Here is a 17,301-nt window from a genome sequence, read left to right as displayed (position 1 = left end):
CATCGCTCTCCTGTCTGCGACACTGACGGTATTATAAGGATGGAGACGACGAGGAGTACTTATCTCGGCGACGCGCGACCGTCGAACGACGCCGTCGACGACGACATCGCGACACTAAGACGGTAACGAACGACCGTATACTATTATTACAGTAACTGCGGTAACGAACAACGACGGTAACGGATGCCGCGCGGTAACCGGACTGATCGGCGATCGCGGTCGCCGCAACACGTCCGCGGTCGTAGTCCACCGCCCCACCTCCGCTCGGCGGCGGCGAAGACGACGACGACGACAACAACGCAACATTCCTACTCGGAGCGCGCGCGCGGCGCAAGGTCGTGCCCGGGTTTATTATTATTATTATTTCCATCTCATTCTATACCGCCGCCACCGCACCGGTGGGACACTCCTCCGGCGTAGCGTAACTCCGCGGAATCGATTATCGGTCCCTCGTCAGTTGTCTGGACCAGCCAATAACAATGCGACGACTTTATGTCGTATAAAATATATATTTCATACGACTCGGACGAAGCTACGACGATTACCGCAGTCTGGAGACTAAGGTTTCCACCGCGGTTGCGATTTTCGAGAGAAAAACAACTATCGACGTGCGCTGCAGCGGCAGGAGCAGCTTACACGCGACCACCAATGGACGAGAAAATCGTGGCGCGAGGTCAAAAAACCCGCAAACAATGCGCGAACATTGGAAGTCTTCTGACGACGACGCGGTGCGGTACAATATATACGGGTATAATGTTATATACCTATACGCGATATTATTATTATATATACGACGGTTTGAGTAATTCAAATCGAGATAGATTCTGCAGCAGTTTTTGATCGGATCGTTTTCGCATCGTTCTACGTTCGGGCAAACGAACGACAGTAAAAATTATCTCGTTGTTATGAAGAGTCGTAGTATTACGAATTCCGCAAAAGCTCTGCGGCCGGTCGTGTTCTTACGTCGGGTCGTTATCGAAATGGCGTCAAAAATTATACCTGACAGCAATCTGGGGTAAATTCTTGAGGGGCCAGTCTGCGGTAAAACTAAAAATGTATAGATGATGCATATTAAAAAGGGGGGCTTTAACCCATCACAATAAATAAATCGTTAAGTATTATAGTTATTATAGTTAGGTAGTAATGGACAAGAATTAAATGTTTAATCAAAAACTTACAGGTACCTACGTACTTACAAAAAAAAAAACGCACATAAAACAGTATACATTTAATAATAATACATTTAATTTTAACTTATGACAGGGGAGGGGAGCGGCAAAAAGACACTATTGCCCCTCAGTTTAAAATAAGAGGAGGCAGTTGTGCCACTCCAGATTACGACTATATGCCTGAAAGGGTGCTCTTTTTATCACCCTCTCGCCACTTACTATTTTTCGCGTGACAATTTCGCTGCACTGTAGGGAAGAAATTGGTACCATCATAATATATTTCAAGCTATTCGCTCTAAAAAGTAAAAATGTTCTATCAAAGATGGGACGATGATAGTTGATACCAGCAGCTACTGTACATAATAATATGCCATATCATGCCGTAATACATGACCGTAAAAAAATATCGAGATGAATCGGAGCAGCAGAACGATATCGTTTGAAAACTATATAGTAGGCACCTATTATAATATCGAACACATGAGATGACTTGACGATTCGTTTGGTAGGTTTTGTTGAGCTATTTTAATAATATATAGATGTATGGATACTGTGTATAGAGGCAATACATTTATTTCGGGCCCTTGAATTTTAAATACGTACCAGATGTTGAACAGTTTATTAGATATATCTGGTAATTGGTATAATGGTATGTAAAACGTATAATATGTATATCAATCAATTTATCAATAAATTAATTGCTAGTTTAAATCAAAACAATTTGGTAAATCACGTTTCAGTAAGTATATTAAATACATTAATTCTCTATATATTATATAACTACTAACTAGTTTGGCATACACACTAATAAATAATGATTACCAAATTAAGTAATGATACGTTTCACTCATGACAAACATAACTGGCGTCAAAAAAATATAATATTTTAACCAATTCATTATGTGGTTTTACTTTTTTCAATCTTGCGGATATTTTTCAATTCTCATTTCTCAACTACGCATAATATTTGATATAAAATTATAACTTATATATATATATAACAAAATACAACCTCAAAATCGTGTTCGCGGTACCTTCAAATTAACAGAATATAATATGTTCTAAGTAACAAATTCATCATGACTACGCCGCAATGTATTCTATATACATTATACATCCTACTGATATTTATGGAAGTAGAAGTATTTGAAAAAATGTTTGGCTTTAATATAATTTGAAATATGTCGAGGGAAGGTGGGTGTAATAATATACATGTTATTCGCCTGTAGTCGCTAAATATTTATTAATTATACAATAATTATTAATTATATAACTGATACGGTTTATATATTATAGTTTTACTACTATCATTTAAGTTTTTTAAATTGGATATTTCCATATACGATTAGACTGATTAAAAATTGAATTTTTTTTATGGTCGTCCCATGCACAATGAATATTAGGTGTTTATTTTCCTAGAATAAATTATGTATCGGTACTATTAAAATAGTTTACGGCGACAATTATTATGAAATTATACAGATAATCAGTAAAAAAAACTAACTGTGGCAATTTCTCTATAGCCCAGCTGTGCGTATAATAGCATGTTACAATAAATTTAGCGTTTCTATAAATGAGAAATAACACTGTTTGAGAAGATACGGATGAATGAATATGTGGATTTGTGACAACAAACAAGTAGGTATAATGCATAATATTTTTTGAAAATTCCATTCAACCGAACAATCAATAGAATTACTATTGTTTAAACCAACAAAAAATACACCGTGTAGGTATTATTATAATATGTACAAGACTTTTCACGCTGTTATTCTGCTATAAGTATACTATTATGAAAAAAAATCACAATATTCTCGTTTCCAACCAAAATCCAGCCAAAATACAAACATTTTTAGCGATAAACGTTCTTGAAACAATTTCCAACTCGGGAAGGTCATATTATTATTGATATCGTGTGATGTGATATTTTGATAAACAGACATCTTAACATTATGTAGTTGATAGGTACCTGACTATAATAATAATAATAATAATAATAATAATAAAGTTGTATTTGTAATATTATATTATACCTACGCTTTAAACTATAAATAGGATAACAAAATATAATCTCAGATTTGATTATTTGTCGTTTAGCCGTGAGGATACAATTCAAATGTGCAATAAATTAAAATAATTAATATTTAATCTCAATGCATATTATATATATATATATCTCATACACAGATCGACGCAGCAATAATTCTTTAGAATCTTTTATAAAAAAAAAATGAAACCCTCGCGGGCTCGTGCGGTCTTTTCTCGTAACAGAAATATGCGTTGGCTGTATTGTTCCGGCAAATCATTAATATACGCGATATTAAATATTTATATAGGTATGTCGTATAGGTGTACAGAAGGTGTACATGGTTGTAGGTACCCGTGTAAAAAAAAGCAATTAACTTTATTCGCGATTTAAAAAAAAAAAAAAAAAACAATAATGCGTACCAGACACGAACCCGTCAAGACAATGGAACGTAAAACGTAATAATAATGTGTAGTAAGATCTATTTTTTATTTACCTAATCGACATTATAAACTTTTCGTGTACCTACCTACCTACCTACCTACCTACCTACCTACTGTATGTTGTACAAAACGGTTTTTACTTTTATACAACACGTAACAGGAAAATCGAACAAGACACAATAATACGTATAGTGTGCCGCCGCTGCCGGTTAAACATCATATTATTATATATTATGTTTCAGGTTACCATGTTTCACGGTTACCAATTTATAGGTAAATAGTCGCATTTTATTTGTCGGCATGCGTACGCATCACATAACACATGCCTAACTGGATAACTCTATAAAGAACCGTAACTCGCGCACAGGAAGCGATTAAATGCAATGTAAACAGCATATACCTATAATAGTATAAATGTATAATAGGCTATAATAGTATATATATATATATTATATATATGTATCGGCAGAGCGACTACGATGAACTGTTTACGGAGGAATATCGCGTCTTGCGAAGCCCGGACAAATCTAAATTCGAAACTATAGCCTCGCAGAGACCAGTCGCTATCCTATATGCGCACGAATCATAATATTTTAAACGCGTGTCGACATTGCATGCGAATTGTTTGTAGAAATACGCGCATATTATGAAAAGAGAGACGTGGACGGAACAAAATTAAGTGATACCATAGTGGTAATAACCGATATAGTGATATATATATATATAATACGTAATGTAACACTATACGTAAGGTATTTCCTGGGTCCCCCCTCACTATAGTTGCCCTCAGTGGAGCCCAGTTTCATATGCATGCCAATATTGTCATATTATTGTGACTATGAAATAAATGAGGTAAAATTTACGAAATCAATCTACGCGATACGAACGGCATACGACATCATTACATTTTAATTTAAAATGACTAAATAATAATGCCTATAATATAGCCAAATATTGTGTTACTGTTAACAGTTTAATGACACGTCCGTCTGGCGGTTATTTCAGATGACACACTCCGTAGGGATTCCTGCGGGCTTTCACGCCGTTCAATACATTACGAGCTGTCTGGTATATAACGTAGAAAATGCGTGACATTTTGAGCGTGCTCGGCAGAGATGATAATATTTTAGTATATTACCATCCGATGTCCCACGGACTTGGCCGATCAGGAACACAATTTGCGTATGCACACAATAATATTATAATAATATTGTAAAACGGATTTAAGAGCGGTCTCGGGCGAAACCCAAAACGAGAGACGCTCGAGCGCACGCGGAATGTCGCAATCGCATGTATATAATAATATACGCAATAATAACAATATCGTCGCACAGATGTATTACAATGATACTATAATAATATTATGCATACATGTTGGACGGCACGCAACGAGCTTTTATGTTATGATAACAGCGCGATAAACACGCGTGCAATAATATTATAATAATATGATGCGAACGCAAAAACAACAGAACGCATTATGAGGTGTTAGGCACACACACACGAGGTCGGAGATTTTCATCCGCGCAGCGACGACGGACGGTCTTATTATTTCGCAATAATTACTGTTCTATATAATAATATTATAATAGGTAATATATATTATTATTGTACAGACGGTATTATTATGAATTGACGAGCGCGCGCGCGCGTAAAATATAATACAACAGGAAAAACAATTAAACCAGTCGCCACGGGCTCGCGACTCGACGGGGCTCGGTGGACCGTGTCATAATAACATAATGATATCACAATAATATTATAATAATAAAATAATATATTACATGATACGTCTCATTGTATGTGCACAAAATAATGTATACCTAATACTATAAGTTACATTATATGTTATCGTACGGGAACTGCGTGCGCCGGAGCATCGGCGGCGGCGTGTTTCCAACATAATATTATCGTTTCGACTTCGGGTACTCACACACGTCGATACATAAAATAAGACATAATAACACCCAATGGCCGGTGTCGCCGCGGGTTTATAATCAATAAAAAACAACAATAATAATAATAATAATAATATAATATTATAATGTCATTGTTATCGTTGCGCGTTCGTCGCGCGTAGTGCCATAGCTGACGAATAATTATTATTGTTTTGCGTCCGACAAACGTATAAACAATTATAATATTGTATTATTGTTGGAAACGCGCGGTGCCACGCGCATATTATCATGCGATGAGCAGTGCTCGAATTCGAAGAGAAAAAACCATAGCGCGCTATTCGAAAATCTTACGAAAAAAACGCGTGTCCAGTCCGGGAACGTCATAAATTATTCATGTTATAAACTGGCATAGTGCAGGACACAGCTGAAGTGTATTAACTTTCCGGAAGATTAGATGACTGTAATACGCGTATGCTGTGTGTGGGCCTATGATGTCTGTTTGCCGGTAGCCCGTGCATGACGTAGGTACGCCGTATTCGAAGAGATAAAAACAGAATCAGCCGTAACTATGTTTTGGCTCTTATATGCGTCTAAGTAGGTCAATCGGGTGACTTTTATAGGTAAGGATGTAGCTAGTGACATAATCATAAAAAAAAGTGTATATAGGTACTATACCTATACTTGACTGCAGCCAGAGGAGTGCGTGCAGTATATAATATTATGTTATATACCTACCGTGGGCTATCAGTTTCGGGTCAGACACGTTTGGACCAGTTAAGATTAATCAAAAATAACTATTTAAACCAGTATCGCTTTGAGAAACTATTGATTTAAAACGTCGAATCAAAAGTTAATTGGATATTATTTTAATATGAAATCCTTGTGACCTTGTTATCAATTATTATAATTATTAATTTTAATTGTAATTGATTCGTAATATGCGATCTATACAATTTTATTTTGTACAGTAAGCATAATTTTTGGCTGTCGTTAATCTTGGCACGTAGTCTTGAGATAAAAAAGTCACTAATTATCGATTCTTTATAAAAGTACTATTGTCGTATACAGTGTTACAAGTTTAATAAAATACAAACGCCAAATCGTACTAGCCTATATACGCATGTGCATAAATGTATATAAGCGCTGCCGCCCTATCGAAGCATAATTAATATACTAATAATGTATATACCTAGTGTACCAACAATATGTACCTGTATAAACATACCCGTTAAGTTAGGACTATAAGACGTCTTATGTGCGACTATTGATCAAGGTGTTACCTCTCCGAACCTCTACGATACACACATAATATTATAGGCGTATAAAAACAAATCATTCTAAACACGGGCGAATAAAGTTATACCGCCATATCTACGCGGAACTTGTGAATAATATACTTTAGGTTGTATATCCTGCGTTTCCTGGCCGCCCGGCCAGTAATCGCCGAGAAAACCACGGCGAGTCTCGTTGTTCCGGAGACGATCGTATTATGGAAGCTCGTTCAAGATTATCGTTCACCGAAACGCTCTATATAAGCACTCGAAAACGGTTAGGTCGGACGTAAATCGGACGCGAAAAACAGACAGTAGTGTGTAGACAGTAGTGGTGGGCTCTGTTCCAAAATAGAACATACCGCTTTCGCGCATTTCGAATGATTCTCGATTGGTGCGTCGAGAACCAAGTGAGATCACGCTAAAAGTGGGAAATTGGTGGGGGGTGCGCGCCGCCGGACATAAATATCGGTCACCGGCCGGTATGTTCTGTTTTGGAACAGAGTATAGTAGTAAAATTACTCGACGACCGACCGAAAATATCGTGGTTAACCGGAGGTATATCCGCAGTGGTACGGGCGGCGGTCGTCGCTTTGGCCGATGTCGTCGGCGGTGTGCGGTATTGCGAGGCTTGTATACGGAATTCGCGGGCTGAAACGTCCGGAAAGTATATTGTAGCCGAAACACAGAAATTGTCCGGCATTTGCGCGGAGAGGTCGTACGTCCACGCGGTCCGACCGCGGTATATACCGAGGCGACCGGCGACCAGAATAAAATTGTTGGTATCGTACTCGCGGCGACGAGTGGGTAACCGGGCCGGTCTTCTCCGTCGCTCAATATAATATTATATGAAACGTCGTCGCGGATGTGTTCTCCGACAGTCGACCGACCAGTTTTCGCGGGGGATGTCGCGCGGTGTCTCGTGAAGGTAAAAGATGCGCAATTAATTCACCTGCAGCATTACTCGCAGGTTCGTTGTGGGAGTATACTGCAGTTTTGTACAACATCATACGCGTGGATACGATCAACCGTTATCTGTATGAATTAGAATTTATCGTATTTTCATGGCCATCGATCATCTTCGCGTCCGCAGTGGTGATGACCGAAGCCTGTCGTCTGCGCATAACATTTATTTTCAGAGGTGTGTATAGTGTGCAGCATTCTCCTATGCACTGCGACGGCACAGTACGATTACAATATGCCGTATAGCTCTGTAGCTTTACACCTATACAGTATTATAGTACTATGATCGCACTAAATTTGTTTTATTTTCTACGTTTACTTTCTGATACCGATCTCGGCCGTTTCGTTTGTGAGCGTATTATTGTCGCGTCTATTTTACATGTACACCTATATATAAACGATATAGTTTACTCTTTACGCATACACTGCATATTATAATATATATTGAGTACTATGATGGGAACATTATAGCTATCTATACTGTGTATATATATATATATTTATAAATATATATACGCGGTCGTGACCGCCACGCTTTGTTTTGTGGAGCTGCACGTAATTATTTAGACTTCCGCGCCCCTGTCTATATATGCACACGCATTCCTAATGTTCCAATAACATTACAATGTACGTATCGAAAAATACATCACACCGTCCGAGAACGCTTTCTAACCTGGAAATCCGAAATTCTCGGCACGCACGTGAAAATATGTTTTCGCGGGTCCGGTCGTCGCATACGACAAAAATACAACGAGCATGTGTCGCGGATGCAAGAGTGTTGCATAATAATGATAATATATATGGTCACACCCGGACGAATTCCGACGCGCACAGCACATATATAGTGGCACACAGGCCTAGATACTTCTATTATTGTCTAGTTACGTGTGTGTGTGTGTGTGTGTGTAAAATAAACGCCGGTAACACTTTCACTAATTTACATTGCCGGCACAGCGTAGGTATATATGTACACCGCATATGTGTGATTTGACGCATCCTGTAGATAATTGTTACAATAATAGATTGTTATACTGTAAGCCGGCAACTGCAGTGGTAGGTGGGTGGGTAAACAAACCGAACAGCACCCTCTGCGGCCACCGTATGTCGTAGGCACAACACATATTATTATTGTAATTCTGAAGGCTACGGGGGTGTAAATCGGAGCGAAATGTACGATAGCAGAGGACTTTGCCGACATCTCCGTCGGTATACATACTATATTGTACCTGTGTGCTTTCGTAACAACCACCCACTTCACTAAAAAGCGGTGCGTTATATACAAAAATCTAAGATAGTCAATTATCAAACGGTTTGAAAACAATAGTTACAAAAGTCAAGTACTTGAACGTCTTGAACTGCTGCACGTGTACCTACAGTTGTTATTGAATTAATTGAGTTGCATATACTTAACAACAGTACACATATAGAGGTACTCGCTTACTTGCGCAGCGTTATGTAAACAAAGGTACAAATGAAAATAAAAATAACGAATGACCCCATTTCAAATTGACAATATACAAATAAAACGTTTATTAGATCACTATTAATTTGCTTTGACTTACTGGGATTTTATTTATTCAATTAATACCTATAAAAATCCTTTCCAATTCCAACATCAATAGGATCGAATGGCTAAAAATTATACTTTTATATAGTAAAGAACTTTTTTACTACCTACTGTTATAGGCTAGTGTTCTTTTGAATCATAGACGTATCTACAATTTTAAAATATGTTCGTTAAATGCATTATAACATTAAGGCAAAAAATTATTCAACCATTGAACTCGGTACACTCGTGACATTTTATTGTTATACAATATTTTAAGCAATGATAATATCCTCAACCAGCTATATTTGACTATAACTTATTATGTCTAAAATATAGCGTAAGTAGGCAAGTATTGGACGTTGGGAGTGAACTTGTGAAGATTATTTTATTATTGAATGTTTTGATATAATAGTAATAATCAACACATTGACAATGAATTAAAACTTTAAAGCTTCTAATACTTCTAATGTAGCAATATAAATAATAAATAAAGAATAATATTCAAATATTATACGTTTATATTAAATTATAAATGTACTATACACAATTTATTTTTTACTTCTATTGGCACCAATAATATTGTTTGTATGTTATATAGTAGGTATATATGGTACCATAGTTTAAGTATTATTTAGCGTAATTGCAGCTGTTAACTGCGGTAGTGTACGAGTCGATGTCGGTGAAAATCTGTGAACGTAAATGTAAATCAAATAGTACCATCATTTTTTGAATGTGTTGATCGAGAAATACGTCACGCTGACAGAGGACCGTTGGTTGAAATGAAAAACTTAATAATGACAATTAAAAAAAAGGGGACAAGTGACAACATATTTGGATTGACAGGCGTTGATAAATAAGAGAACCCAAGGTTGCAAATAATGAAATAACTATGCTGACAAATAGATTTTAAGTATAATTTCATTTACAGTTTACCAAGGATGGGTAATAGTAACAGTAATGGTTAATAGTCATCTTTTAAACATATTTCCGTGTATTTTATTCTTCATTTCACAGAAATCATGAGTACACTTTAATCGATTTCCTATATAGAGCCCGTTAAAAATGTTGACATATATTCCACACTCGGTTTGTAATGTAATCCTACGTTTTTGAAAGGTACAGTGAAATTGAAAATGTTTTCGATGCTACAGCCAACATCGATGACACATGATTGGTACTATACAGACTCGAACGGTACTAGAGCGTATGTTAAATATGTAGGTCAAATTTAACGTAGATAATAATATATATAGTATACATAGTATATACACGATCATTAGTATATAATAAATAATATAAATGCGATTTCGAATAAACGAATCGATATTTTACATTTTTACGCCAAAACGAAGGTCCTGACGTTTTCTATAAAAAAAAAAAAAAAACAAAGAATGAATGCAACGATAAAACATGTACCGCCTACGAAAGACTCCGTATGGTAATCAATCCGACACGTTCAGTTTGTTTTTCTAAAACAGCTACCTTCAGGTGGCTCTTGGTATTTAGACCAAGGGAAAAAAATAGTGTATACCTACATTATTGTACGTGATACAATATCAATAAGTTTTTCCGTTCAGTATACCGCGCGACCTTCGTCGTTGACCCGGAAATTAATGTCATATTATATTATTATCATTATTACACTGCAAAGTCGGGCAGTGTCGTAATCTGAAACGGATCGACTTTAAAAATTAAACGATGCACAACATACGCTGCGAGGAGAAGTCGAAACAGCTACAGCGGCTGAACACGCACTGATAAGTTGTAAACGGTTTTTACTTGTCGTTTAAACACATAGTGTTATATTATCAGGTAAATTCGTATGACAAACATTAAAATGTTAACGCGGTACGACTATTATAATATATATATAGGCATATGCGTGTATAAACGTGTTGTTATTTTGTAATATTATATATTACATTGTGTATTATGTACAAATGATTTTGTTTAAGGTAAACATGCTTATAGTTTTTATTTTTCAAAACTTCGGTGCCTGCACATTTTCACTTCAACAAATTATCAGGTTTTAGGTATTTATATAAATATAAATTATATATATATAAATTCATTTAATGAGCTATTTAATTGGTAGGTACTATACTAGATTTATGATAAACACGTTTCTAAATACACCAAATATTGATAAAATCTGATGTTTTTCTGTACTTATACGGTATAGAAAGATATAACAAGTAGCAAAAAAATTAGGAAAATAATTTTTTTTACATAAATACAATAAAATAAATAATAATGATTCTCGTATTCGACAAAAAAAAATGAAAAAAAAAGGATGTCTGGAAATCCGATGGGTGGGTGGTTGCAGTAACCCTAGACCACCCTCTTCACACCCCGCTCCTCGTCCACAATGAACCATGCCTCAATGTGCATCAAATGCGCGCGTTTGTTTAGGCATATAGGTAGGTAGGTACGTATACCAATCACCAACAGCTGCTGCCAAAATGTCATACATCCCTTATACTCGACAATAGGGTAAAAATTATACTGATACGCGTTGTTCAGACGTATAATACACACGAGGGACGCGTTTAATTACGTGTACAATGCACATGTATAGAAAAATAACAATTATGAGCCACAGAATAATAATCGGCCGCGGGTTGTCGAGCGTCTGACGCGTATAATTACTGCTCATTCTCGTAGGTTCTTTCTATCCGGCGGCGGACCCCTAACCCAAAGAGTCGGTGTTTTAGGTGAATAATTAATTTATAATTAACGAGTGGACGAAAAAAAAACAAGCCGTAGAGGTTATTATTATTACAATTTTTTTTTTTGGAAAACGGCGTTTACTTTTACACGATCTTCACCTGTTGCTCGGGCAACAGTATCGCATTATATTATATACGGTGAGTTTTATACAATATATGTGCTCGTCACTTCTGTTATTATACAATATTGTGCACCTATATCACTTATTGTACATAGTGTACTTTACACGAGCGCCCTCGGTGCCGAATTCGTTCGTTTTCCTCTCATCCTCTTCCATGTTCGTATCCATCGTACAAGGTACTCTGCAGCATCCGCTCGACCTACGCATACGTGTTCTACACGGTGTGGTTGCACACCAATCGCACGTCCCGGAGTCACCAACTACGCACCACATGTCCACATGGCGCGAACACCGTGTCGCCACCGCCGGTCGACATGAAAAAAAAACACATCTGTCCGGGGCATGTGTCGCGCACGGGCGGGCGGGCGGCGCGAAACACGTCGGAGAAAATCACCGCCGTCATCGGAGTAAGCGGTGCCGCCGCCCCTAATAATCGCATATATAGCGTCCGCGCCGCATCCGTTCCACGCGTGCAGGGCACCTGCACGAACGAACGCGCGTGCGATGCATTATAATTTTATACGATCCACGTTTTCCGTACCGTCGCGTCGCCACAACCCAACGACGACGACAACAACAACAACAATATGGCCACTATATATTCTGGATTTCGTTAAGTTATTCATACGAGGAGCAGCTCTATCCTCACGTCGCTCATCGTTTCTCCACATCAATTGTCGTCCCGTCGGAAACTGCTATAGGATATAATAATATAATACTATACATACACGGACAGGACACGCATTATTGTATTCGAACGTGGTCGGAGAGCACATTGTAGTTACCACTTTTGCTATACTTTGCCAGAGTCGTCTCACAAAGAGTTGAGGTTGTTCTCACCACCGATAATATTAAATAATGATAACTTTAAAAAAAAGAAATAATATTGAAATTAATTGGAATCAAATGTATAAAGTTTGGCGCATAATATAACCGATTGGAAAGAATGTTCTTTTCTACCATATCTACTTACGACCGCATACAAACATTAAGGTATTTTGTCAATAGTGGACTACCCGCGATCACAGTATCTATATACACCGGGGTATAAAAGTAATAGGAATGTCCACTATCGGTGTATGTCTATGATAATATATAGGTACATACGCGGTCATCGCGTATATACCTGTAAGCATAATAATATATGTGTACATGTCATGATATGAAATTTGAAAATTCCCGCGGAATAATCATCGGTAACGGCCGGGATCACACATATTATTTAGGTATATACCTACATATATATTGTAACAATACGAGAACTTCAGCTGGTGATTACACCTGCACCGGTTTCAAAGAATCCGCCACGGTACCTATACCACAGATAGTGACCGCGTTCGTATAGAACATTATAATAACATATAATAATAATGTAATGAGTCTCATCACTATATAGCGTACGCGTACTACATACATATATAATTATGCTTACGGGTGGAAACGCTACGACCATATATAATTGTGTTGATTCATATAATTTCACACACGGATTCACCACGGTCGAGCGACTATATTTTAATATGACCCACCCGCGCAACCATCAGGGGAAGCAAACGAAAAATCGCGGTACACACACAAAATACATATTATACATCTGACGCGCGACGTTCCGCGTACAACATGGAGTGCAATAATGATATAGTATATATACTCGTAACAGTCGACGCGTCGATAGGGTTAAACGATAAAAAAAAAAAAAACAACATAATAACGATTATAAAAAAAAACCATGCAACGACGAATAAAAATCGTAAAAAATATATGTCATCGGCGGTCGTCGTCGTCAGAGGGGATGCCTACTACAAAATTTGGACTTACCTGAAATCTCAGACGAGAGCGCAGTAAATGTTCACCGCCGTCGGGAGGGTACCTTTCGTATCGGACGCCGCGATCACACTGCATTCAACCCCGCGCCCGACAGGATAACCGAGCCCGACCACTACGCTGCCGGCGTATAATATTATGTACAGATGAAGGATACCCGCCGCCACTCGGCCCACCCCCCCCCCCCCCCTACACGACCGCCCGCCCCGGTGTTTCCATCCTCCGGACGGCGCCAGTCGGTTAGTTAAAAACGGGCCGAGTGCACACTCGGGGGGGTGCGAGCGCGATAAGGTGCAGCCACACAGGTAGTGGCGGTGCAGAGAGTCTCGTCATGTCGAGAGTCGCCCGAACGAGTGTATATATGAAATTCACGTGGGTATGTATTATTAATAATATACACGACGCGTACACATATTTCCACTGTAAAGGGGGTGGTTTTTTTTCAGCATCCCCCGTGTGCAATTGACAATAACAAAAAAAAAAAAAAATAATAAAATCGATCGTAAATATTCTGAGAATACCGATGGTCTCTTCGATTGAAACCTTCGGCGGCAGTCGTAAAGATCAGCCTTGGGTGAACGCAGTGATGCCCAAATGAAAAGGACCTAATAACTTTAGCCCTTCGGCGAAAAGAAAAATGTCAGACTACAATGGTGTCTTTGGAAGGGCCCCGCTGGGATGATAATAATATGCACTGCTCGACGTAACCAAATCTCAACGTTTACGAGACCTGCAGTCGTAAAATAAATTATATACATCAGAAACTTACAAAACTATCGACAATCGTTGTTCAAACTTCAAATCACAATATTTTACAATAATATACAATATAACAAACATTAGATAAAGATACCTATATTATTATGCAATAATTAGTAAGCTAATAAAATTTTCGGAACGTCTTAGAATTAAAAGTGTTAATAATATTATGCCGTAGATTTGAAATGCAGTGTTAAAATATTATTATAGCAATGATAGAAAAATAAGCGCCTTGATTTACCACTGTATATACTATCAGCAAACAACTAGATGTATATTTAGTTGCAGTTCTTTGTACAATTATGTGCGACGAGCGGTACTTGGTATTTTTCTAATATTATATGTTTATGTATATTATACATTATACAGCTTCTAGTACTACTTGAACCCATACAAAATCTGTACGGTATATTCACACTGATATCAGTTTTAGTCTCTGATTAAATTGTATTTAAAAATGATGAGAACACTTTTATAATAATATAACTGATTGAAAATCTTGTATTTTAATATTAAGCTCAACTTTAGTCTTAAAACGTTAAAATTTGTAAAACAAGTAATTAGGTATATAATATCTATCATACATTATATTGAGAGTGAATTAAATTTAAACATTGAATCTGGAAAAGAAGGAACTAGGTAAAATAAATTTTAATTAGAAAAAGAATTTAATCAGACAAGATAATTATTTATTATTATTGCAATAATAATAATAATAATAATAACAAAAAAAATAATAATAATCATTAGGTAAATAATCATTTCTAAATTAGCAATAAGTTATGACTGAGTTTAAATACTGTAATTTTATAAATGGATCACAATACTATAAAATGTCTTTAAAAACAACTTATTGATAATTTATAAGTTATAACTTATTTGATTTAAATTTCAAATTGAGTAACATCGATTTTGTTAAATTTAAATAATCTTGGAACTAACAATAATGAGTTGTAAAAAGTATTAGTTAAATAGACATTAAAGGTTTCAAATAAATTACATTCATACTAAATTAAATAACAAATGAAAAACCAAAAAAAACAACAAGATATTGGACTGAACAAAAAAATTATTATTTTTTTTAGATTAACTTTACTTAATCTAATTCATAATAGATTGCGAAATTATACACCATCTTCAAAAGAATATCACATTGTACTTTTGTCAAATTTTAATTTAAAAACAAGAAAACTACTATTATACATGAGACTTTAACTGAATACCAATCGAAATAACTCCGACAAATTTTCTAATAATTTTTTTATTTTTAATTATTTTCCACCATCTATCATGCGAATATCCGATGGAAATAAAAATAAAAACAATAAGCTACTGGACAATCCCGTTGCTTACCATGGAGACGAAGTAAAATTTCTCGAAGTCTTGTTCCTGTTGCCGGATCGCCGGCAGACTGTTGGCCAAATCGCCATGTTGAACCAACGCGTGTTCTCCTTTGTTGGTCAGCCACGAGAGGACCTGCAGCGATACACAATATTTTTTACACGGATAAAGATACAAGAAATTAACAAAAAATTAACAAAAAAAAAAATAACACATAATCACGATGAAATATATTGACTACGATATTCGCTGACTTCCTATCTACATAATATTATAATATACACATTATGCATAATATATTGTATAATATATAACTATGCTACACTCGTCTATTCTTCCCGCGGTTCTGTCGTTTATCTCAGTGGCCAAAGTCGCCACTGCCGTTAGCCTCGGCGTGAAAGTATACATAATAACATATTATAATATTATTAACGATAGTAATATTATGAAAGGATACGTCATAATTTATAGACAGGTAAATATTTATATACGCGGGCTAATGAGTTCATACTTTGCTTCCTCCTCTTCTGCAGGTGGTGGTGGATATTATGTTGTGTGTGAATTTTAATATATTACAATGGCCTCCACTTCCTACACACGAATAATATGCCACAACAATATAGTCACGCGGTTTCCCGATCTGCCTGTTAGGCGCTGTGAACGGCAGTATAATGTACACTGCGGATACAGGACGTTAGATCCACACGTCGGTCGGCCATCACGGATCGACTTTATTGACCGTAACCGCGGTCGTGCCCATGGACGGAAATCGGGTAAAATTACTGGGGAGGGGTAAAAACTTTAAATACCTACCTACAGTAAACATGTATTATTACGTCGCTTGAAGAAATATTATTAAAATTACATAATAAATAATAATACCTAGTTTTTACAAAATGTTTTGGATTTTTTTTTTTTGTAAATAAGTATTCAAAATCACGAAATTTTGAAAAATATTTTTGTATTAATATTCCATAAAACATTCAATATAAAATTGAAATACCTGAACATTTATTTATACCTATCGAATTTTTTTTACATGGGATGGCCAAATGTTCATACACTCCAATCGGTAATCATATCACTTCCTCAATAGTGATTAGCGGTGGGATTGGCCAATTATTTTATTTTATTTATATAGATAATATTTATAAATCTAAAATCGTTTTTAGTGGAGCTAGGACAACTTTTGGTGGGCTAAGTTCCT

At 36.5% G+C, this 17,301-nt stretch overlaps 1 protein-coding gene across 5 annotated transcripts in view; it reads right to left on the bottom strand.

Moving 5' to 3' along the window:
* LOC132950053 (puratrophin-1-like) overlaps positions 1 to 17,301 on the bottom strand; it is a 183,503-nt gene that overhangs the window by 28,139 nt on the left and 138,063 nt on the right. For all 5 annotated transcript variants that reach the window (XM_061021248.1, XM_061021250.1, XM_061021249.1 and 2 more), the window contains one exon: positions 16,107 to 16,229. In XM_061021248.1, the coding sequence (XP_060877231.1) occupies positions 16,107 to 16,229 (123 nt within the window). The remainder of the gene's footprint in view (positions 1 to 16,106; positions 16,230 to 17,301) is intronic.

This window comes from Metopolophium dirhodum, chromosome 8 (assembly GCF_019925205.1).
Source record: "Metopolophium dirhodum isolate CAU chromosome 8, ASM1992520v1, whole genome shotgun sequence".
Lineage (NCBI taxonomy): Eukaryota > Metazoa > Arthropoda > Insecta > Hemiptera > Aphididae > Metopolophium > Metopolophium dirhodum.
Note: the sequence above shows the minus strand (reverse complement) of the source record. Positions and strands in the feature narration are given on the sequence as shown.